Below are 25490 nucleotides of genomic sequence, written 5' to 3'. Positions count from 1 at the left end.
CGTGTTGCAAATGAAGGCATGCGTCATGGCTGTGCTGCAAAGGAAGTCGCGAGGCCTTGATCGCCGCTGCTAGAGAATCAGTCACGAGATGACAAGAATTTCAGCTTCCGCACTACTTTTGTGCAAAATAGGAAAAGGATTTGCTCATTCATTTACTAACAAAATCCTGTTGACACAGAAAGCATTTGATTATTGCTTTCTGGATATGCTCGAAAATGTGACATTCGGTTAATTCGAACTTGGGACATTTTCTTTCGGCCCCGTGAAATCTGAATTAACGAGGTTTTGCTATAATATGCTATATATATTATTCGAACTATTCAATTCAAAATTATACGACCGAGTCACCATTCGATTCAAACCTCAAATTCACTATTCGCCCATACCTACTTAGTTGCCATACATGATTGCATTGATAGCGGCTGCGGTTTCGTCTGTGGCGGTTGCGGCAAACAGTAGTTTTTTTTTTCTTTTTTTTTAACTCAGTGTGAAGCTGTCGAAGATGAAGAGCAACGTCTACATCACGATGGGTAGCGACTTGGCGACACTGGTGAAAATATAATCGGGATGTGCGCACGGTAGTGAAAAGCATCTCAGATGAAGAAGTGCACCGCGGCCGCTCACGAGATGAGAACTGTAGCCTCCACACTGCTCTTGTGCAAAATAGAAACAGGATTTGCTGATTCATTTAATAAATAGAAGCATGTTGACATAGTATGCATTTGCTTATTGTTTTCTTGATACCCTCGATAATTCAACATTCGGTTAATTCGGATATTTTTTTCGGTCCCGTCAAATCCGAATTAACGAGGTTTCACTGTATGTGCAGTTTCTTGCAATTTTGACGAATAAATAATACACAATGACATTATCTTTTTCAACAAGACCAGGAAAAATGCAATAGGCATTCCTAGTATCATATCTTTTTACGAAATATTGGTGCAAAATATGGAGATCTAAAAAAAATTCTGCACGCCTAAAAAAATTTTGAAATTTGTCATGACAGTTAAGGGGTTAGTGGGGGAGGGGGGGGGGGGGGGCACATGCAATCACGCGTTCAATTATGGCAGTGCCCATGCAGCAGTGCTGTGAATGGTCTATAAACTAATACCATGTTGGATACTGCATTATTGTCTTCCTTATAGCAGCAAGAAAATACTCCATTGAAAGAAAGCATGACCAACAAAATTTCACTGTCACTTCATTATACATGGCAATTCATGATACCTAAGTTCATTATATCAGGGCTGGACTGCCACCATCTAAAGGAAGCACATATGTTTGCATGCATGCGCACACACAAATCGCACTTTTCCAAACAGAATTGAATTATGGGGTTCTACATGCCAAAACCACGATTTGATTATGAGGCACACCGTAGTGGGGGACTCGAGATTAATTTGACCACCAGGCAATCTTTAACGTGCCCCCAATGCACAGGACAAAGCCTTTCATAACCGAGGGCATCACTCAAGAGCAATACAGAAATACTGAAAAACTCAGTAGCACCACAATGCTAGAAGCAGATACACATTCCAACAACAGACTGACTTCGTCCTCGTAGCAACTCAATTTCCAAGCCACGACAGACCAATTACAGTGCAGACCAGACAATTACAGTGCAGAAACTCCGTTGCCAGAGTTTAAATATGCACACTAAAGCAGTATCACACCATAAACAAACCAACAATTTTCCAAGCATGAAAAACACATGCGAAGCATGAAGACCAAGCAGCCACATGTACAACTTATAATGCAACAGTGCACACCTGGTCTCTTTGAGGTCGTGCCAGCAATCCAGCGCTGGAGCTGGCCAATGCCTCTGGATTGCTGAAGGTGAATTCAGTGACTGTGCCAACATGGCCAGAGCTGGTGGTACTGCCAGTGTTACCAGTGCTTGCCTTGCCACTGCTGTTGCTGGCGAGAGCAGCTTGAGGGGGAGCTAGTGACGCTTGTGGTGGTGGTGGTTCGAGCTTGAAAGAGAAGGTAGGAAGGCTCGAAATGGGAAGAGGCACTGCAGGTGGAAGCTCTTCCTCTGACTGAAGTGGTGGGCCACTCATCTGAAACACAGATATCATGGTTAAAGCAATTTAAAGGGATACTGTTAAACTCTAAAGTAAGACTACACTTCTGGATGAGCCAACCTTACCGGAAGTGGTAGCTTGTGTAATGAACGAGACAAATAGTAACAACACCATGAAGCTTCCTCACAATCACTTTGTGACATCATTAGATTTTGATAGTCCTGCTACGCACTAGTTCACTGTCTTTCAAAAGTGGAAAGAGCTTACAGATTAAACTAGGTAAGCTAAACTAAACCTTAACCACTTTTTTTTGCACTTCTCCTGTACAGAAAGGGCCAAGATACACAAAAATAGCGTGATATCTATGACATTAGGCTAGAATTACCAGAGATACAGCTTAAGTACAAAAATTGGGCAGCCAGGCCTTCATTTGTTCCTATACAAATGTCAACCACGCTTATTTCAAGGACTGAAATTTAAATAGAGTCCTCAACAGAAAATCTATTGGTCCAAGGCGAGTTACTGTTTCCCCTAAGTGTCCCTTAATTGACTAGTTGCCAAATTATTTCTATCCGCACTATGGCAATCAGCTTTTAGATCCCCACACAAGACCTGGAATCTTTAATGTGCTACTAAAGAGAAAAACAAATTGAGCTGTATTAGTAAATTACAATTACCCTTCTACATAACCTAAACAGCCGTCCTTACACAAGAAGTAACTTAGCAAGTCTGAAAAAAAAAAAAAAAAAACACCGCATTGAAGTTCCCGTGCCAGCTTGCCACGACGCCATGGATTTTGATAACTGCTCGGGCCCAGTTAATTTTTTATATCATTGACAATTGACCACAGGTAAACCGCAATATAACAAACCTAAACATTACGAAATTGTCAATGGAAAAAAAGTATTTTTAAGCATTTTGTCCATTGAACACCCAGGCATATTCAGAGCCTCAATATAACGAAGTGTGTTTATACATGATTTCAATATAATGAAATTTCACTGCCAGCGCGAAGGAATACAGACAATAAATGGAAAATTTGGCAGGACGGAGATGGTCAAATGGTTGAATTACAAGCAGCTGCTTTTGAGCGCACCTCTCAAATCGTGTGCTGCATGACCAAGAGAGCGACTGCCAAATCGGAGCTGCATTATCATTTGTATAAACTCCAATTCTAAAAAAAGATTCTATCACATCCCGTGCACTGCATTGCTGCATGCTTTGGGTGTGAGTGAAAGAGTGCGAGGATGAACCAAGAAGCATGATGGCTTGACGAGTGCCGTCTTGCATTTACCCGCACAGGCAAGGAGAAAGAGGAGGGAGGGGAGCAAGCTCACAGTGACATGATCAAGCACGTGCAAGAAGTGGAGGGAGGGAGTGGGGAGCAGGTTGGCACGTGTCTCCATTTCTAGCGTGGCCGTGCATGGCTGTTAACATGGCTGAGAGCACATGTGGCCTGCACGCCCTGCTTTAGAGGGAATCTTCCGCATGTGCATACAGTGGGCATGTCGAGATGACATGGCATCATGTGTGCTGTCTTCCCGTGTGTTGGAGGTTGCATAATCTCAAGTTTCGGAGCTGAGGCAGACGAAGCATCCGTTGCTGGCATTTTCACGATAGCGTTGTCCTACTGTGGGCGACACTATCACCCATGGCAGCGAAGTAGACGCCAAAGCGTGGCTAGGTTCACTTCGCACTGGGAATGTGAAAATATTGTTAACACTGCATGCAACTGTATCTTTTGTCAACGACTCTCAAACTAAACAAATGATTCCATTTTTCATTCCAATTTGCTTCTTCCGGTGGCTTGGTAGTTCAATAAAGTGGGCAACCCTTTCCACGTAAGAAAAATTCATTGATGACTGTACTTATTGCATAAAAGGACAAATTTTCATCATCATCATCATCAGCCTAGTTACGCCCACTGCAGGGCAAAGGCCTCGCCCATACTTCTCCAACTACCCCGGTCATGTACTAATTGTGGCCATGTTGTCCCTGCAAACGTCTTAATGTCATCCGCACACCTAACTTTCTGCCGCCCCCTGCTACGCTTCCCTTCCCTTGGAATCCAGTCCGTAACTCTTAGTGACCATCGGTTATCTTCCCTCCTCATTACATGTCCGGCCCATGCCCATTTCTTTTTTCTTGATTTCAACTAAGATGTCATTTACCCACGTTTGTTGCCTCACCCAATCTGCTCTTTTCTTATCCCTTAACGTTACACCCATCATTCTTCTTTCCATAGCTCGTTGCGTCATCCTCAATTTCAGCAGAACCCTTTTCGTAAGCCTCCAGGTTTCTGCCCCATATGAGAGTACTGGTAACACACAGCTGTTGTACACTTTTCTCTTGAGGGATAATGGCAACCTGCTGTTCATGATCTGAGAATGCCTGCCAAACGCACCCCAACCCATTCTTATTCTGGTTATTTCAGTCTCATGATCCGGATCCATGGTCACTACCTGCCCTAAGTAGATGTATTCCCTTACCACTTCCAGTGCTTCGCTACCTATCGTAAACTGCTGTTCTCTTCCGAGACTGTTAAACAATACTTTAGTTTTCTGCAGATTAATTTTCAGACCCACCCTTCTGCTTTGCCTCTCCAGGTCAGTGAGCATGCATTGCAATTGGTCTCCTGAGTTACTAAGCAAGGCAATATCATCAGCGAATCGCAAGTTGCTAAGGTATTCTCCATCAACTTTTATCCCCAATTCTTCCCACTCCAGGCCTCTGAATACCTCCTGTAAACATGCTGTGAATAGCATTGGAGATATCGTATCTCCCTGTCTGACGCCTTTCTTTATAGGGATTTTGTTGCTTTCTTTGTGGAGGACTACGGTGGCTGTGGAGCCGCTATAGATCTCTTCCAGTATTTTTACATATGGCTCATATTCCAGTATTTTTACATATGGCTTAAAAGGACAAATTTTAATAGAACGAAATTTCAAAATGAAGAAAATTGCCAATTTTACAGACTTCATTATATCAACGTTTAACTGCACATCATATACTTAAGAAGCCAAACTCTGAAATTGGAGAGTTTCAAAATGTTTTCTGCATGACAATGGCCCAAATATACAAGAAAAAGCTACTTCCATGACGCTGACCAGCACTGAGGCTTGAACATGAAATTCAAAAAGTACAGCTATTCTAATGATCAACCTACTATCACAACAATAGTAGTTTATTTTACAGAACACTTTATGAACCTAAATTCATTCAGTTTCCCTATAGTGTCCTTTGTCACAGAAAGACAAAACAAGGTGTCATGAATTAGTTGGGCAAATGAGGACAAGTTGGCACTATCTAAATCTCACCTTCACTGGTGCCGGATGGGCTGTGTGAATAACGCGAACCATCTTGCCTCCTCCTGGTGCACGATCAGAAGCTGGCCTACAAGCAACATTGACAAGAATATGAAGTAGCTGTCGAATGCACAAAGCACCTTAAAAGGTGTCCAGCTGGCCAGAGCAACTGCAACACAAACACTGCCCCACACTCCAGAAGAGATTGCAGATGAGCACAAGAAATAAATTAACAAGGCTTTTAATCCATTGCACACCTTGCCACACTGGAGCATTCATTCACTTATATTCCTTTATGCACACTTATTGTCTCGCTTGCTGGCGTTGTAACAAATTTCTTAGAACTTAATGTCCCTATTAATGAAGCGATGCAATTTCACAAACTCACAGGAAGTGCAATGTGCAAGAGTGCCAGCACTACTGTGAGAGCTTACAGTAGGGAATTGTGCTCGTACAAGTGTGTGAGATTAACTGCCCTAACACTGTTGCCAGCCATGCACAATACTATTACAATGCAATCTCTCCAGCTGTAAATTTGCCCATCTTTTCTCTGTCATGTGGAAAACCCTGCACATTTGACAAAGTGGCTAAGCCAGCAGATGTGGATGCGATGAAAGGAATGCTACCCTAACCATTAGCATTACTTTCACAACCCACAGTTCTCGTGAGCACAGTACCTACCCCTCACTCCCGAAGAGAAAGATCAATTAGACATACTTCTGCGGAAAGCATACAAGGAAGCGCTCAAGCCAACGAGAACGCCTAGCCCTCACACCATGAGGAAGAACAGCCCTATAGCGCCTAGGCTACCCCACACACAGCAAAGGCCACAAACAAGCAATCTACCTGGCCCCCTACATCCAGGATCACATCAAGGTAGCCCCTATCCCCAGAAGCATGCACCCGGAACATCATGCCAGTCATCGCGAAGCTTGCGCAAGGACCCTCCAGACAAGATATGGCAGTCTCCCCACCACACTATACACAGATGCTGCACAGTACCCCCCCAAAAGCAGCCATGACGGCCAGCACTGTTGACCATAACTTTCAAGAGGTGGTGTCGATGACGGTCCGCACTGCCAGCGCCCTCGAAGTGGAGGAGACAGCCATAGTCTTGGCCATCACCTCCAGTCTGACCAACGAGTACGTCACAATTATTACTGACTCCCAGGCAGCTTGCCATAGCTACGCAAGAGGCAGAATATCTTCAATCAGTCTGACCAACGAGTACGTCACAATTATTACTGACTCCCAGGCAGCTTGCCGTAGCTACGCAAGAGGCAGAATATCTTCAATCACCCACCTGCTCCTCAAACCAGCCTCCCAATTCCCAGACCTTGAAATAGTGTGAACTCCAGGACACGAGTCCCTCTGTGGAAATCAGCGTGCGCATGCTGTAGCCTGAGCTCACAACTCCCGTGTACCAGAAGAGAGGGAAACGGCCCCATCTATGGAGCCCGTACGTTTACAACACAATGCCATACCACAAGACCCTCTTACGCGAAAGACCTCATAGCATGGCGACAATTACAAACCAACACATACCCCCATTTAGGATGATTACATGCAATACACCCTACACTATACACATACAACGTCCCCTTTGTAACGACTACGCCTCCCTATATCACACCACATGGGCGTGCCCCAACATAAAGGCAATTCTGCAAATACCCAAACCCTTACGCCCGAGCAGTGGAAAGCTGTGCTGACTAGCTCGGACCCTCGTGACCAGCAGCAACTGGTGCTACAGGCCCGGGAGACAGAAACAGCCACAGGAGCCTTGGACTGAAGGTGCCTCCCCGCACAAGCAGAAAGACACCTGCTTGTCTTTTCTTTTTTTCAATAAATGTCATTCCTCCTCCTCCTCCAGTGTTAGTCAGTGCCACTCATAACAAAGACGACAAGTGTGAAACACCCTTTCAACCATTGGCAACACATAGTGCGAACTTTAGAGCAGGCAACTAGTGTGCTCGCATACCTCCATCTTTCATTCATATATGAAGCAAAATTTCTTGGTCGCGAATGCGAGTGTTGAGAAAGGTCTCTTTAGCCTTCATAGCATTGCCTGCTATGTATGAATTGGAGTATAGATTTGGATTTTCTTAACTCTTTCGTTACCATGAGAAAATTGTTTCCTTGATAGCGTAAAATTCCGAGCAAGCGCCCCCACCCAATTTCACTGCTAATTTCAAGTTTCCACGCAGTTCTAAAAAAGCCCCGCCCCTCCCCCCCATTGCGCCCTTACCACGCACCCCCCCACAGCAACACTGGCCTACTACATCCAGTTCACGAAAAGAAGTTTTCGTGGCTTTCTTTATCTTTTTTTTTTTTTTTTTTTAGCAACAAGGCAACTCGCCGCATGCCATTTGCAGTTCGCAGGCCGCCGGCCGACAGCAGTTTAGCTGGCAAAAGGAGAGATCTGCCTGTCACCCAGTACAGAGGATCTCCCTGCGGCATAGCAACGTGGGCACTCAGCGACAGAGGTGTGGCCACGGCTACGCTCCGCACGGCTGAGTGCTCGCCGCCGATATCCTAGCTATAGTGGGATGCAAGTTAAGTCTGCATTGAAGCCCCGCCCATGCCCTCATAACCACCAGCCACTGTTCCTCCGTGAGGCTGCAAATAGTTAATACTTCAAACTTTCCCTGCTACATAAAAAATGCGGTAACCACAAAAATAAAATTCTAGACGCGTAATTTTATACGTTCTCACTTGTCTGTCATAGTGGAACGGGGAAAGCCGAATTCTTTATTGAACTGAAATAAAACACTTGCTTCGCTGCAACTTATTGTAAAGTTTCACTTCAGCTGGCAGTGAAGTCTCACAAGTAAAATGACCTCAGTAGTGAAATGAACTGTACCGTGGAATTTTCAAGAGTGAAATTCTCAGACTCCACAAACTTTGTGCATGTCTGTTGCACACCTCATCGCTTCCGCCGATGAAAACAATCCAGAGCAGACGCTCCGGAGGTATCGAGCACGACACCCTTTCGAAAAGGCAGCGCGATGACGATTTTGTCTGCTTCTGTGATTGGATGGCGGATTAACAATCTCACGTTGAAGTTGTATCTTACTATCGGCCTTTTCCGGCTCACTTCAAACCTGTGCAAACAGCGCTTCAGGACAAGCCGCCGACGCTCCCAAGTAGCAATGTTTTGTTACCGTTGTTGCCGCCTTACCCTCTCCTTGCAATGATTTCACACAAAGAAGAAAACATGCTGATATTTGCGGCACCACAAGCTCCGATGCGAGCATGGCCAAGCCACGGTTGGCTGTCCACTATCGATAGCGATGCACGGCAGCTGAGGTCGACCTGGTTTGGAGAAGGATGAACAGCACTAACGAATTTTTGGCTTAATAAAGTTCATGTTAAATAAAATGTTAGATCCAAGACCACTGCATTTTTTTTCTTGCGGGACAATTTTGTCATCGCCATCTTGAATTTGACGCCTCTCCGGGATAGTGCGCCCCCCCTTCCCCCCACACACTTTGCCTGTAATTTCGACTTTCATCACTCGTGCCATACGGTGAAGCAGTTCCTCGTTTTTATGAAGCATAGGTGCACTCCCAGGGATGGAAGCGGCCAAGGTAGCTTTGGAGCAGCTCTGGAAGCAGCAAATTTGGCACTTTGGAACAGGTTTGGAGCATAAATTGCCCGTTTTAGGGCATAAATACGCATCTTGGCACAGCTTGGTAAAGGTCAACATGAGTGAAATACTGGCAGATCAATAAAATGTGTTATTTAACTTTGCAGAACACTTTTTAAGGTCACGGTAAATATGTTCTTCGGAAGCTCAAGAGACGATCAAAATTCATGAAAGGGGAAGGTAATCATACACCCGACTGTAGCATGAAACTACAAAGGAAATCTATAGGGGTCTCTCAGAAACCACCATTAAGTGACATACTGGATGTGTTAAATAAATGTGCCAAAGAAAAAAAATAACCGAGGGCTTTCTGCAAATGCCTACTCTCTGTGTCGACATGCTTTTATTAATGCTAGTTGAGTGGGTTTTATTTTCATTTTTTTTTTCCATTTTGAACAAGCAACAAACACTTAAGTTTAATGAGGTAACATTTATAGCCTTATTTATTCAGTAAGGCGCCAAAGCAAAGGTTGTGGAACACGTCGAGGAATGACCAATAACAGCATATATAGCAACCTATATCTTATGAGATCCTTTTTTTTTTTTTTTTACAGAAATAAGGAAAAGCCTGCACGAGTTACAACAACAACAAAAAAAGATCACGTGGCAATGCATGTATCCCTGCACCAGAAACAAAAGAGGTCTTAGAGGTAAACGTCATCTAGTACATTGTGTATATTATGAACGTGCAAACCTGGGCTGCAGTCTTACAACGGTTCAGAAAGCGAGCCGTTTGAAGATCGTGCTACCTCACATTTGATAAGGACTTATTATAAAGACCGAGGATACGCTAAAAAATTTGCTGACACGTCAAGCAAAAAGCACGGACGCTCGTTTCCAGGTCCCAATTTAACGAGAATAGCATAAAGATTGATGCAATCTTTGGTGCGCAGGAGCGTCACGATCACAGCAGTGTGTTACATTTAATTTTTTTTTTCACAGGCTTTCTTTTTCTTTAAAGAAAAGGTCTTCAAGAACCCTAGGCTGTCTTTTGTCAGTCTTTTCTCAACATCATCCACAACTTCTTCATTTACATCTTATTGACTAGGTGAATTTATAAATTTAGCTAATTAAAACTATTTGTGCACAATGAAAAAAATCTTCAGTGGCCAACATGAACAACACCCAGCAAGGTACAGAGAAGGTCGTTCGCATATCACCCTCAGGCCATTTTTAATTCTTGGAGACCTTCAGTTAAAATACCAGAATACCACAGCATAACTGTGATGTGACCCACTGGTCATTGAATGTTAGCCAGTATTTTACATTGCTTGCCGAGAAATATACTCTAAGATATTTTTGAAAACAATAAAGGGATAAAAATGTTCACTGGCTTTCCGATCTGCTTTGTAAACCAAACCAATATTTTGAATAAGCTTGATTATTTGGGCTTATTCCCGGTTCCGCCAATGCTTCCATAAAGCCAATGTAAAATGGTAGCCGATACCTTGTGCGCCAAACGACGGTTAATGAACATTTTCGGATTCAATCTGAGCAAGTCGCGTCGTGAACATTGTTGTTATGAACACATTATCGGAAGTTTGCACTTTTGCCTAACCTTTAATTACGACCACCATTTAGCCAATAAGGTTGACAAATTACAATACTTAACATGCTTGGCTTGCTCTCCGCGGTAACAAAAGCCTGATTTTGTGTGGTGTGGCCATGCAGAAAGTAGTGTAGCAAGGGTGCAAACTTGAGCAATGATTACGGTTGCCAGTGCACATTTGTGACCCAGAAGCTTCATGAAAGCAAGCAGGTCGTTTGCCGGCGTGCTGTACTATCATCCCGATAACCGGATGCGGTGCACGTGTGAAACAGACGAACGACACACACACAGCGTCCACTCATTAATTGATGCAAACGTTCCAATACAGCACGAAAGTGAGTGCTAAAACGTGTAACAAGCTGATGAGCTACACGCTGAACAAACTGTACAACCTTACTCATTTAGCGTGGCTTTCCTTCACGATTGCCCCTTGAAATGAGCGCCTATTCGAACCATCTTAAAGGAACACTAAAGGCAAATACTAAGTCAACGTGGACTGTTTAAATACCTTTCCAGAAACCTTGTAACGGTTGTTTTGTGCCAAAAAAATAGTTCGTTTATGAGAAAATTGTATCTGAAGGGTCCGAATGCCTTTTTCAAAATTTCAATTTCCTGCCACCCAACCGGGGGAGTAGTGACGTTGCATACGCAATCGTCGCCCTTTGCTGCTGTCGGCGAGTAAAACGGCGCCCGACAGAGTGGCAGATTCGCCACTGCGGCTGCTTTTTCGTCAAGTGGCGTAGAACGTTTGGGCATCCCGCGACGTCACATGAAGTTGAATTCTCTGCCACTTGCAGTTTGTGCGAGTTTTGCAAGGCAGCAAAACCAGCGCAGCACTACGCGATCAGGAAAGTACTGAAACCCAAAAGCATGGGCGGCGTAGAGTAGAGTGAAGACGAAGCCTTTCGACCGGCTGCGTCGTTGTCAACGGTCATTTCAATGAGTTCCTTTTTCTAAACATGAAATGGGACTGGGCAAGTAGCATTTTATTTTGTCTTATAATACAATACGAGGATGTTTTTTACAACGAGTAGTTGAGTACTAGTGACAGAACTTAACTGAGGAGTGCTTTCGTCATCGGGCAAGTGCTTGAATATCCCGGGAGAGTCTCTAATCATGTCTTGCATTTACCTCGATTTCTCTATTATTAAGGCTCTGTTCGCGATAATATTAACGCCTTAGATTTTCTCGAGCAATAATCTATCACTTTAGCTTGACTTAGTAGTTACCTTTAGTGTACCTTTAAGCTGGTCCGCATATAAGCGAACGCCTAACACATATACAGTCGAATCTCAATTTGAACACATTTTATTCAAACTTCAGTTATTTCTAACTGACGCCGCAGTCTCGTCAAAGTTATGTGTATCCCAATGGGCGAAAACGCCCAGTAATTCAAATGCACAATCATTTGTGATGGTTAATTCGAACATACTGCACTCCGACAATGCTCTCAGCAGCGTACCAAATCACGTGACGGCGCATTCGATCCGAATTAATCTGACTCCGCCATAGAGGAAAGGCTTGGGAGAAACTCCTCAAAGCCATGCATGGAAAAAAAAAAAAGAACAGAAAAAAAAACATGGTGGAAATTTTACCCTCTCAAATGGCAAGGTCACCGTTTCTGTGTCGCACCGTAATGCGCCAGCCACACTAGCTGCAAAACTCGCGCCGTGGGAGGGATCAGTCCTGGGCCAAGTTTTCGTGGCTCGCTGCAGTGACAAGCAACAAGCGCTGTAGCGCCATCCAGTTTGTTTCGCAATATCGTCTGCTCGCGTCAGCTGTCGCATGCGCTTGTTTTGGTTGGCTTGGTTGGTCTCGTTCGCACTTGCTTTTTTACAATGACGCGTCTAAACCGAGTCGTCCCGATGGAAAGGTTTTTGGAGACAGTGCGCCATATCCGATTCTGTACAAGACAGACCGTGAATACAAGGATGCGAAGGCGACACCGAGTAGCTCATCCTCCTTGTCTTTTGAACGCGGCAACACGACAACAGAAGGGAGCCCACTAACATGACTATGATCAGCGGCAATGACTTCATTATCTTGATAAGACATGACTCCCATTAAAATGCAGGATGAAAAAGGTAAACACAGCGCCGCTCTTTCAGCAGATGGAGGAAAAAACAACCGAGCACGCAGAGGAAAGCAGCATCTGAGGCCCAGGCCTGGCCTCTGCAACTCCACTGCTTCGGTGGCAGTAGGCGGCAGGAGGTAATTAGCACCATCCAGCAAGCTGGCAGGAAAGCAAATGCACTTCCCTCCTGCCCTTCCTCGCAACTACGCTCCCCTAACCTTGCCCTCTCATCTCCCTCATTTTCGACAGTCTCCACGCGCATGTGCCTTTGCGCCGGCCCCGCCAGCTTCACCGGCCCGTCGCCAGCATTGATGTTTCGTTTTCAGCCATTATCAGGAAGTGAGTGTTGCCAGGCGTGGGCGTTGTGGTGTGTGGTGCTCGCTCGCTGTGTGCTTATGCATCGCGATATTTCACGACTCGCACTGTTCATACATCATGCGATGGTGCACGAATACTTCAAAAACAAGTCCTTCTAATTCGAACAAATTTTCGGGTGCCTTCTAGTTCAAATTATCAAGATTCGAATGTATAAAACATTCGTAATACATTGTTTGGCACATGACGGCTTTCATTTCCTTGCGGCTATAAAAAAAAAATACAATTGTGCCAACAAACAAACCCGCACTCCAAGGATGCCGATGCTGAAACGCATTGCTTAGGCTTGGATTGCAGAGCTGAACGCTGGCCAACGCATCTGTGGTTGCCACTGAACATGCACACCCTGCTAAATTTGTGACTTCATTCAAAATTGGTGTTTTGGTGCAGCTTGGAGCAGCTCAACGGTTTGGCATAAGACGGTAGAATTCACACAGCACTTCCATCCCCGACTCTGCACTCTTCGCACAAAATGCTTTTTCGTTCATCGCTACGGTCCTTGTAACACATTCTGCAATTCCACCTTTTTGGCATCTTCTGAGGATGGTCCAATGACAGGTGCCATGAGCTTCACCAGTTTGTCAGGAGTCGCCTCTTTCCAAGACCAATCTCTCTCAGTGTAGCAGGGCAACTCCAGAATTGCACATCCAAGCATATTAGCACTTTTGCAGATGGCCTTTATCACCTCTGCAGTGAAGAAGTCCAGAAAGAAATCCAGCACCGTTATAAACTGTCATGTGCTGCTCAATAGTGCTTGGCTGAGATGTGCTTCGGGTGGCCTTCTTGGGGTGAACGGATGGCAGCACATCATGACTAAGCTAAAGTGCACACCCTGCAGATAATCAGTAGAGCTCTGAGGCCATGCACAATGATCGGCAGAAAAGCACGCACGAGGAAGGAGACCGCTCAAGGCTGTAAACAAAACTTGCCTGTGAACAGCTGCGGATCTCCCAGCTCGAAACATTGTTGCCATCAGAGCTTGAACCTGGTTTGCTGTTATCTTCGAACTCATAGCGCGAGTCCTCATCACTAAATTTAAGTGTAGTTGTTGCATAGTTTCGTGTGAGACGCTTTTCTCGTAGCACACTCACGCGGACAACGCCATGGGAACGACTTTCGATAAACGCGCAGTAACAGCAACAGTGCTCCCAACCGGGATTGTACAAGCGTAGCGAAACCGAAACTCTTGGAAACTGGCTGAAAATGCCAGTTCCACGTGTTGGACATGCAGCGGACATTCAGGAATGTGCTTTGGTGGAATAAAACTACATGGGACTACAAACCAAACCTCAGGAGTTAACAACTGGCGTCATTTTCAAGTAATTATCGCCTCTCAGCACTATAAGATGGCAAAGCCAACGACATAATTTAATTCTTGACTTGCTAGGAGTCCTTTGATAACGAAAATTTGCATGTTAGCGCAATGTAATCACGAGCGGCATGCTTTTTTTCTCAAGCCTATCAGACGGTGACAGCCATGCCCCTTTTCGCTGCAACACACGCACATTCGTTCGCAATAAAGTCAGTAAAAAAATCACAACATCGCCAGAGCAGGAAAACAAACTAAATGTACAGTGCCTGGACTAACCACTGCGTGGCACCAACTGCATAAGAAATTGCTCCAACATGTCGAAGCTGGAGATGAAAAGCGTCAATCATCGGTGAGCGATCTGAATAGGTGGGTAATAAAAGTCTTAGAAGTTTTCCTACGGCATAAATGACTACATATACACATGATCAACAATAATCAAACAAGAAATGTCTCCAACAAGACAACTTGTCTTCCTCAGGGCTCTGACAAAGGCACATTCCCTCGCTGAAACGTCAGCACCAAAGACATCACTTGTTCAACCACTCTTGATCACTTCAAGTGTCCATGTACAAATAGACCTCTGCTGTGTCTGGATACATATACACAGGATCCGATCTTTAATATATAGATTAATGGAGGCACAAATACTTGAATATACAAATCAAATAGTGAACATTTGAATATACCTCAATTCTATGTGTATTATTTATTTTTTGAATGTTCAGTATATTTGATGAAGAGACCGTGCAGCCTTTCCACAGCGTACGGTCTTTGTTGGTACAAGGTTCATTCAGGTTACCAGTATTTATTCAAGCAGTAACGAAATAACAGAGGGGATGGTAACAAAAGCAGCACATATTTCGAAAAAGCAGGAAAGCATGTGTGAAGGCCGGGCCAATTAGCCGCTAAAAGGCACGCAGATCGTATTGGGTAAGTAAAGACGAACTTGCAGCGCATTACTACGTGCCACAATGGTCCTGTGACAAAAGATAAGAATACGCCCAGCACGCTGACAGTGCGCAAGCAGTGGAATCGGCGGAATGAGGCTTCTGCCCAATTGAGCGGGCTCAGCTAAAACACACAACTTGTGGACACCAGGCACCAGCATATGTCTGTTTTTTCTTCACCCACAAACTTAACACTACTTAAACAACCATCACACTAGCCCACGTGATCTCTGGACCGATCACTGATGAGCCACTCATATATGAACATCTTAGCGGCAAGATTTCCTTGACGACTTGTGGCCTGTTACCAAATCGGCCAGTGGCGAATTTTCGTCACTGCCACATTGCCCAGGCCATTATGCCCAATCGGCGCTGCTTTGTCAGGCACCAAGTCAGGTGTCAGGCTATGGTTTCGTGTCGAATTGACGCAACCTGTTTACAACAACCACACAACACCAAAAAACACTTTAAAACCAACAAACCGCCTCGCCAACGAGAGCTAATGTACTGGATGGCGCACAGGCGTTCACAACCGGCACCTTTGCAGCGTACTATACAAAGCTCTTGTTCTCGATGTCATTTGTGAATGTGCATTGTGATCTCTTCAGGTCTCTTCTTGTAGCTTCAAGCAACCCGTCCCAAGACTAGCTTTGGATTTACATAGTAAAATGTCATATGACTAGTGCACAGACCGTCCAGATGCAGATACATTAGCACATAGGTGAATGCATTCAGAGAGGGTGATGGGAGAGGGCATCGAGCAAACATGCTGTGGCAATTTCATAACCTCGGACAGATAGCACATGGCACAGAAAAGGTGCTTACTCTTTACCACTGGTGCTGACCGCTGTTGACCCATGCTGTGTCGTTTACTGTGATGTGAAGTCTGCCTTTCGTATGTGAAGCAGATTGGCTTTAAAGGGCCGCTTACCAGGTCTTGCCATTTTGAGCTGACGAGCAGTGCATACAATGCGTGCTAACAACCATGTCTGTTGCCAAGTATTACATCCCTACACGCCGCAGAAAGAGCTTAAATTTCAAACCAAACGCCGTTTTCCCTTCTCCTCGCAGGTGCCGTGTTCCCAGCCAGAGAGTCGACGGCAATCACGCAAGTGCCCTTACGTACATGATAGTGCTGTGACCTTACTCATAGTGACCTGCGACTTAGAGAATTATTCAATGCAACATTCATTATTTGTTTAATCTGTTGCTTCAATACACCAATTAAAGCTTAGAGAAAAAATTACGTGGAGGCTAGGCAGGGCAAGTGAAGAAAGTGTGTACAGTGTATAACTCGCACCTTTGTAAAACTCGCACCCCCCTCAAAAGAGCAGTTTCTCCGAAAAAGAAAAAAGCAGATATAAGTCACACCGGTGTATAAGACGTACCTTTAAGACGTACCTTTAATCGCTAAGCGATTAAAAAAATATATACATTGATGTTTCACTTCGTGACGCAAGTCACGCACAAGCAATTGATAATGATATGGACACTCGACGCGCATTTCTGCCGGTATGGTCGCTGCAGTGTACCGTATAGATAGAATCCAACGGCTATAACATCGTCCCCACACACTGCATATTCTGTATGTGCGAGTGAAAAGGTGTGACAATGAGCCGAATCACAAACAAAGGTGGAAAGCGGGAAGGCAGCGCGGAAGAAAGGGGAGGGCGGCTTGTACTCTGGTAGCAACTACGTAGTTTGCACAGTGGCGCGCGCTGCACCTTAAAAGCGATCTGCAGATGCAACAACTTCGGCGTCGGTCAAATCGCAACCCGCCGCCACTTGCGTTGCTGCTCAGTCTTTCTGACACTGCGCTAGGCAACTCGATCACAAGAAGAACCCAGTACCTCCATAACGCACACACAACCTGTAGCAACTGCCAGAGAAGGTCAACCCAGCGAGTTTCACGTGGCCATGTCCACCAGACCAATTTTAACGAGTCCCCCCCCCCCCCTCAAGAAAATAAAGAAAAGAATGAAAAAACCGTAATAAGTCCCACCGGAATATAAGGCGCACCAACGAAAATTTCAGAAAGCAACCACTACTTATACACCGGAAAATACGGTATGTTGGCAGTGACGTTCGGCTCTTGAAATCATGGGTTCGCAGCACTTCAAATATTTTTATCTCTGCTATTAATGAACTAATTTGCAAACTTCTTGCGGAAGAACACTCTTTGGAAGCCACATAACTTCCAGCATATAACCAAAATTTGATATGTTGCCTGGTGAGGGGCCCTTTAAGTAGTTAACGATAACTCACGAAATCCACCTGCCGTAAAAATGGGAGAACCATCTGTTTTCTGAAGAAAAACTGGAAAACAACACATTTTGAGCAAACACAAGATTCCCATAAAACACAGCATGGTCCATCACCCAACTGAAAAACTCACTGGTTGTCAAAAAAACATAACTTAATTCGATATGTCTTCAGCTTTAGGAAGAAAAATGCACTTGTTTCTATTCAGCAGACATTGTATTGTATTGATAATAAAATATGTTCCAAACCATCATACCTGAACTGATCTGTAATCAGTGCTGGAACACCAAATGTGGTGTTCCCTTTAACAGCAGTAGACCAAAATGTACATCTTGCTTCCTAAGCACCCAAGTTACCGATAGCTAGCAACTTTCTTGTTACACAATGCGAATTCCATAAAAACCAGAATATGGGTAGAGGTGAAATAAAGAAGGTCGACCATAGACAATGAAGTCTATAAAATTAAAGAACATTCGAGGTAGTTTAATCGAGAACACACTTTATGCAATCAACTTGCTAATTGGTTGTCATACAGGAAAACTGCACGCGAACTGTGACGTCTGGGAACGATTGCTAGTAACTTACGGCATGCCATACAGCAAAGCACATCACCAGCGACGTCCAAGTCCCAAGTTATGCGGCACTAGGCAAAACTGTAATCGGACAATGAGCAGTACACACTGCGCACCCAAGGTGCACACCAGTTATCACTGCAGCTGGCTGCACTCCTCGCGTTACTGACAGCGACTGAATGGTTTTTGTGCTCTAGCTCCCATCCATTGCAGCTTGATGTTTTTCACGCTGAACCGCATGCTACGTGGTTGACAAGACTTCTCCTTCCACATTGGCAACTTGTCTCAGGGGATAGGACTTCTTGCACACCAAGCTCACGAAAAAATTCTACCACAGTGTCAAGTTGAGCAAGAACAGCGTAGCGGCCGTGGAATGAAGTTTTCAGAGAAAGTCAACAGTTACACTCACCGTGGTTGCATCACTTCGCAACCAAATTGTGCAGTGCCGCCATGCTCCCATCCGCTTCTGCGAACTCTATGCCAGCGTTTTCCAATGCAGTTTTAATTTCAAGTCGATATCTGCTACTTTTGCACCCAGAGACAGTAATACTGCTTAGACCACTTATAATGTAACCAAGTATAGTGGATGACCGGATATACCACAGCCTTTTCCGACTCCTGTTTACTCTGCCAAGTAACTCCATGTATATGCATATCATAGCTTAGCCACGTGAGGTGAAATACCAATTACATGGCTTCTGCGGGAAAATCTCGCAGGCAAGCACGGTAGTCAGCACGCTTCTCAGCAAGGCACGCTGGCCAATGGGAGAGCAACAAGGGCGATGCAGAGAGGAGGAGACAGTGCGGGAACGAGAAAAAATGGCGGCAGTGCGATGCGGACACGTGGTGGTTGCCTAGGCGACAGAGAAGGCTTTGCTCGGCCATTATCAGTAGCGTTCACTCCACACTGAATGCCACTTCAGTTTGTGTGCGTCCGTCCCGATGCATGTCGTGAAATGCAGATATCGCACGTGCGACCTTGACTGCTGTTAGTTTAAGCAGAGTTCCACAAATTTAGTTCAGAGCTTTTAGGCTTTATGTCCAACATGCGAGCTTCCGCCACTCCTACCAGTATGCGCACATACAAACTTGGTATAGGCGTCCGCAGTAGTTGCCTTGGCTGATCACTTAAGAAACCAAACTCCACTTCCCACGTGCTGCTGTCAGTTTAGCTCATGCACGCGATCGATCTTCTACAGCTACGAACATATTGACGAGAAGTAAGCTGCCCACTAAGAGTCCCTATCGCCAGAAGTCAGCTGCCCACTACAGGCACCGATTGCCAGAGAGAAAACGACGAAGGGCGCAGTTGTGCCCCGGGGTTTTTGGGTGTCGGCCATCATTAAAAGAAGGCTGTTCTGTTTCGGCGAGCCCGTCTTAGTTGTCTCCGTGACATTTTGCGTGATTGCGCGAAGAAGTCTTGCAAGCGTGTCATGACGACCCGTGTGCCGGACACTTATACCCCTGACACACTGGCAAAACTAAAGTCCTTTCCAGTAAACCCCTTTTGCTACTCTGAAGGACCCTTTGCAGAAAGGAGTTGCGCCGATGACACACGGCACCGCACTGAACTTCTTTAGGTAGTTCCTCAGATGAATGCCGCAAGAAAAATAGCGCTGGCTGTTAAAGCCACAAGAGAGAAAACATTCTTAAAAACCTGCGTATTTAATTACACTTAGCTACTGTAGAACCTAAAAATATATTTTTTTCATTGTTGATGGCTAATAATGCTTATATAGTTTATTTTATTCGCGTTTTTGCGTTGTTAGCAGCCATTTAACCTGGTCCAGCAACTATGTGCAGCCGGTGTTTTGCTGTGCGTGCTGTTAATTCTGGTGCTGCCCACGTTTCTGTCGTCCTTTTTCACGTCTTTGTCGTCCCTTCCTCTGTGCGCGCAGGCGTAACGCGTTTTATTCAATATGTTATTCCAACAACTGTGGTTTCTTCTGGGTATTTCCTGCGGGCGCTGATTGTGCAGTCTCCATCTTGCGACGTGAACACACCACATGCGCGCAGCAGACGACGACGACACTGCCGGAATTCAACATGGCGGCACTAGCGACGTTATGCGGGCGTTTGAGAGTATAGCTAGAGGAAATCTTCACTATTCGACAAATTGTATTACCGCTAACAATTAAAACATTTTCGCAAGGTAAAAAAAATACCTATGGGCACCGTAGTTGTGTGGCAGGTTTCCTTCTATTGACGAGTTGTGCACGCTGTGTGCGAGAGTAACTCCTTTTCCGCTCGAAAAGTAGTTGCGCGATCTCCTTTCCCGAAAAGGAACTTTGCCGTAAAAGAGATACTCCTTTGTCGTGCATCACTGCACTTGAACACCTTTCCGGTAGATGTCCCCTTACCTAAAGGACTTTAGAGTGCCCGTGTGTCAGGGGTATTAGGCTTCGCCAGGACGTTAGCGCACATACGCCAGAAGTATTACTGGCCGCAGCTGTCCTCGTTCGCTCAGCGCTATGTGAGGAGCTGCCGTGATTGTCAGCAGCGCAAGGTTCCACCTTTGAAACCTGCTGGTCTTCTGCAACCCCTGGACCCTCCTCCAGCACCATTTCAACAGGTTGGAATGGATCTTCTAGATACATTCCCTACGTCGTCCGCAGTCAACAAATGGATAGACGTCGCAATGGACTACCTAACGCAGTACGCAGAAACAAAAGCTATACCCCGCGGAACATCTACAGAAGTCGCCATGTTCGTTGTCCATGACATTGTATTACATTGTATTATTATTGTATTATTACAAAAAAGTTAATTCTGATCCCCTCCTCATCCCTTAAGAACCGATAGAGGGACTGCATTTACTGCTGACTTAATACAGGAGATCGTCACACTGACCTACACCAATCATTGGAAAACTATGGCCTATCACCCACAAACTAATGGACTTAAAGAGCGCCTCAATAGAACTCTCGCCGATATGATCTCGATGTATGTTGACGTAGAGGACAAGTTATGGGAGCAAATTTTACCGTATGTGACATTGGCATACAATATGGCTGCTCAGCAAACCACCTGATTCACACCAATTGAACTTGTTTATAAGCGCTGCATAATAACACCTTTAGACACCATGTCCCGGTTTACAATGAAAAAAGAAGCAACAATGCTGACGACATCGTCCAAAAGCCTGAAGCAGCTCGACAGCTTGCTCGCAACTGCATCCACCTCCAGCAGAGTACTGACACCCGCCATTACAACAGTGGCCGAAAGAACATGCAGTACGAACCCGGCAACTATGTTTGGGTCTCGACACCCATCCGTCATCAGAGGCTGTCAGAAAAATTACTGCAGTTTGCTTTGGCCAGTACAAGATCGTCAGGCGACTCAGCGACGTGAACTACAAGGTAGTCCTTCAGAGTAGTACTATGAGCTCAAGCCAACGATAGCCACGAGCCGGGGTCGTCTACGTAGTATGGATCAAACCGTACTACGCCAGCGAAAACGTGTCCGTCTCATAGACTTTCTCCTGTGCCCTCTGTCGCCCTGCGATCAGCGACCGGGACGGTCGCTTTTCACAAGGGGAGTAATGATGCAAAGTAATTTGCCCACTACAAGTCCCGATCACCAGAAGTCAGCTGCCCACTACAGGCACCGATCGCCAGAGAGAAGACGACTAAGGGCGCAGTTGTGCCCCGGGGTTTTTGGGTGCCGGCCATCATTAAAAGAAGGCTGTTCTGTTTCGGGGAGCCCATCTTAGTTATCTTCGTGACAATATCAAGGACATGCTTGCCGCAACGGCATGCTTTGCTGGCACCGAAATAAACTGTACGCGCCATCGTTCTCACGTGAAACAAGCGGCTACATACTGTTCTCGACCGCACATGCCTCGCACCTTTTCTTGTTCACATGGAATTTAGTGGCGGGAAAACGTATACGATCACAGTCTGCGGCAGGGAACGGTGGCATGGTTTGGTTACTGCCTATTGAAAGCATGCGCTATGCTTCCCATGGCACCATGCGCTGTGAAACAGATAGGCGAAGGTGTTTATTGCAATAGGATTCGGGGTGATAGCTGTGACTGCCACGTGCAACGACCCTGGAGAAGATTTACAGGTACCGAAATGAGAAACAGTGCGCGCTGGTGCTTTCACCCAAGATGGGCGGGTGAGTATTGCAGTGAAGCTGCCGTGGTGGACAGCTGTACATACTGTTCTCAATCGCACGAGCCTCACACATTTTCTTGTTTACATGGGATCTAGCGGTCACAAGACGTATCATGTGATCACAGTTTGGCGACGTGCTGGACATTGGTGCCAACACATTGTGTGTTCCGGAAACATATTAACAGGTAAAAAATGAGCGTAATTCTATTGGGTAATTTATTGAGTTCTCGACTGCGAACGTTGGCGCCGGGAAATAGTATGTGGCAGGAATGTATCAACAACAATCTACTCTACCACTTTTCTAAAGCATGGAAAGAAAGAACAGAAGTAATGTTTACAATACCGGACGACAGTATGTTCTAATCTCTTATTGACCATACAATAAAAAAGAACACAAAAAAGCATCACCTCTAAAAGAATTTGCATATTTTCAAATCATTATCTCATCTGTGGGAGACATAAGTGGGTAACTTAAACTACAACTCACTATCGATCCCAGTTCTAGAGTAATATAGATTATGAAAAAAAAAACTAATACAAGCTTTTGACAACAGCCTTACAATTTGTGCCATTTCAGTGTCTTTTATTCTCCCTCTACAAAGCATCCTATCATAATTACCAAGGACAAACCAGACTACCCTGTCCTGAACTTTTTCAAATTTGCCTGCAAGCTCAGCAGTGTGTAGATCCCAACAAACACTCCCATAATCGAGTACACTATGCACTTGGTGAAATATACTTGCTCTTTGAGCTTTCTTGCTAATCAGCTAAAGTTAGGTCTCAGGGGCCGGACAAGTGAAACTGTGTCAAAGACTGCTGTGTAAGACGAGGGGGCACTTTCTCACAAATTTCGTTCGGAAAGAAACTTCACCTATATTCTGGTTCTAACGGTAGACTCCTGAAAATGTGCAGCACTGTGTTTTGTTGCACAAGATTTGCAAGCATAAACCTTTGTTCAATTTTTTAATATTCGATTCAATTATACGGCTTCTTCTTTCTTAATTCGATTTCATATTTGATTCAATACCTACTACAGTGAAACTTTGTTACTACGAACCCAACATTAATGAACTTTTCAGATAAAGAAACTTTTCAGATTAAAAAACTTTCAGTGTAAAAATACTACAGTACTACAATCTTCAGAATAACGATCGTTATTCACATATTGTGTCATGTGAAGAACACCTCAGTATTACGAACTAATATACCGAAATCCGGGGATTATTCGGTTTCCGTGTATCCTTCGCAGCAGCCAAAACAGTAGGCTAGCAGACAACAAGGTGCCAGAAAGTGGACGCCACGGCACACGGGTTTGGAAAACCTGAGACAGCACTCAATAAAAAAATGTGCGAGAATTCTTGTTTTAATTATTACGGAGGCAACAACGCATCGAGCTTTACAAGCGCATACTCCGTCCAGGCTAATGTCGCCTAGCAAAGGAGGGACATCTCTTCCTTCTTTCGCACTTCCTTCTGCATCCATACTAGCTACGCGCGTGGAGAAATGTAACCTTCATACTCGTGGGGATGTCGTATGGTGCGTACTACTCATTTTCTGGGTGGTGTCATTTAAGCACACTTGCATTTTGAAATAGTTCAGGTGTCCACCTCAAGCGAGAAGTGTCAATGGCAAGGGATGTGTAAAACATGCAAACAAACAACAAGAAACACTGCGCTTTGGAGGCGACATAGAGCTACCATTTTTCAGCAGTTTTCTTAGCGTCAGCATCTGCATTGCGTGCGTCACTCTTATTATACGGTGTATTATAAGGTATTATAAGGTGCAGAATTTCTGGGAAATATCGATAATATGGGCCAAGAGCCAACAGCGACGTTTTCATGTATAGCGCAAACGGTGACAACTGATGGGTTTATGGGCAGAATGATTCATTTTGGGCCTTTCACTACAACAGTCTTTCAAATAACGAACAATTTTCAAAGGTGTGGAGCGATTCATTATTTGATATTTGGCTGTACTATGAAATATATGATGTGATATATATATATATATGATATGATATATGATATGATGTGACATATGGCTGTACTCCATATTTGAACACGTAGTGTTTTCAATTAAATGTTTTTAGTATACAGATGAACCTTGCAATAACAAAACCTGCAGGGAACATGAAAAAATTCACTTTCGCAAGAATTTCTTTCTTGCGAAATGACACACTACAGATAGGTGATGCGTCGTAGAAAGAAACATTACTGTCAAAATTCCATTGGCCTACTTTACTAAGCTTGCTCGAGGACATTGTCACATAGTAGTGGCAATTAAAAAAAACAGCAGCAAAACTGCGAATAGCTTAACTAACTTCTTATTGGGCGAACCTGTGCCCACAAAAGCAAGTTACACTCAAAGCACAATAGCACCAAGCACAGTCAGCGATCGGAGAAATTTGATCAGTGGGTCAAGAGCATCTGTTTTTATCACTCGTCGAAGGTTCTAGTGTAATCGCCGATGCTTGTATGTCTTCCAGAAAGTACTACACAATTTGCGTCGCACATACAATCATATTACACAAGGTTCAGTGACAACAGACAATGGTGAGTACCGTTGATAGAAACTTCCAATACATGCAGGCACATCTTGCGCTGAGCAGTAACATTTGAAAAGTGGCCAACCGAGAAAGATAAGCAAGTGCACGTGCCAATATGGAACCACACTGCCGACAGTACAAAGTGCACTGCATGCACGTTTGGAGATGCAATCACTTTGGCGAGATTTTGCATAACTCGGCACCAGACGCAGAGCAACAGCACACCACGCATCCAGCAGCATTTCTTCAGCACACACCGTCACCTGTAGGCCCCGACGCATCCGGTGCCGAGCACGAAAGTGATCATATCTCATGTACCCTAAGGCAATCGATCGGTTATGGCCCCTGTGCGCAAATCTATGTCTGGCACCAAATACGCACGTGATGCCTGTCAGGTGGCACCAAAACCAGCGTTCTTGAAGCAAAAGATGTGCATTCCCAGACGATTGCTCAATCACAGTCCGATGCTGCAACTGCCACCTCAAGCACCATAAACAATTCCACTTCAGTGGGATGTGCATTTCCTTGTTTTTGCTGCATTCCTATCACTGAGGCGCACATTACACACTACACTAGGTGTGTGAAAACCATCATCACATGTCGGTAGCAATATGAGTGCCGTTTAAAACGAGCGATCAATGAACAAAATGGTGGCCATGACGTATTTCCAGTGCATGTGATCGCTTCTGGCGCCTGGTTGTTTTTGTAAACAAAAATGCCGGCACCCGTGCTTGTGTAATGTGGTGGTACTTTACGCA

At 44.8% G+C, this 25490-nt stretch overlaps 1 protein-coding gene across 2 annotated transcripts in view; it reads right to left on the bottom strand.

Moving 5' to 3' along the window:
- Positions 1-25490, bottom strand: part of LOC126526989 (uncharacterized) — a 117947-nt gene that overhangs the window by 43048 nt on the left and 49409 nt on the right. For both annotated transcript variants that reach the window (XM_050174695.3, XM_072284432.1), the window contains exons 8-9: positions 5342-5417; positions 1770-2060 (exon numbers count right to left, since the gene is read on the bottom strand). In XM_050174695.3, coding sequence (XP_050030652.1) covers positions 1770-2060; positions 5342-5417 — 367 coding nt within the window. The remainder of the gene's footprint in view (positions 1-1769; positions 2061-5341; positions 5418-25490) is intronic.

Source organism: Dermacentor andersoni, chromosome 9 (assembly GCF_023375885.2).
Source record: "Dermacentor andersoni chromosome 9, qqDerAnde1_hic_scaffold, whole genome shotgun sequence".
NCBI classification, from domain to species: domain Eukaryota; kingdom Metazoa; phylum Arthropoda; class Arachnida; order Ixodida; family Ixodidae; genus Dermacentor; species Dermacentor andersoni.
This window is presented reverse-complemented; position numbering and strand designations above follow the sequence as displayed.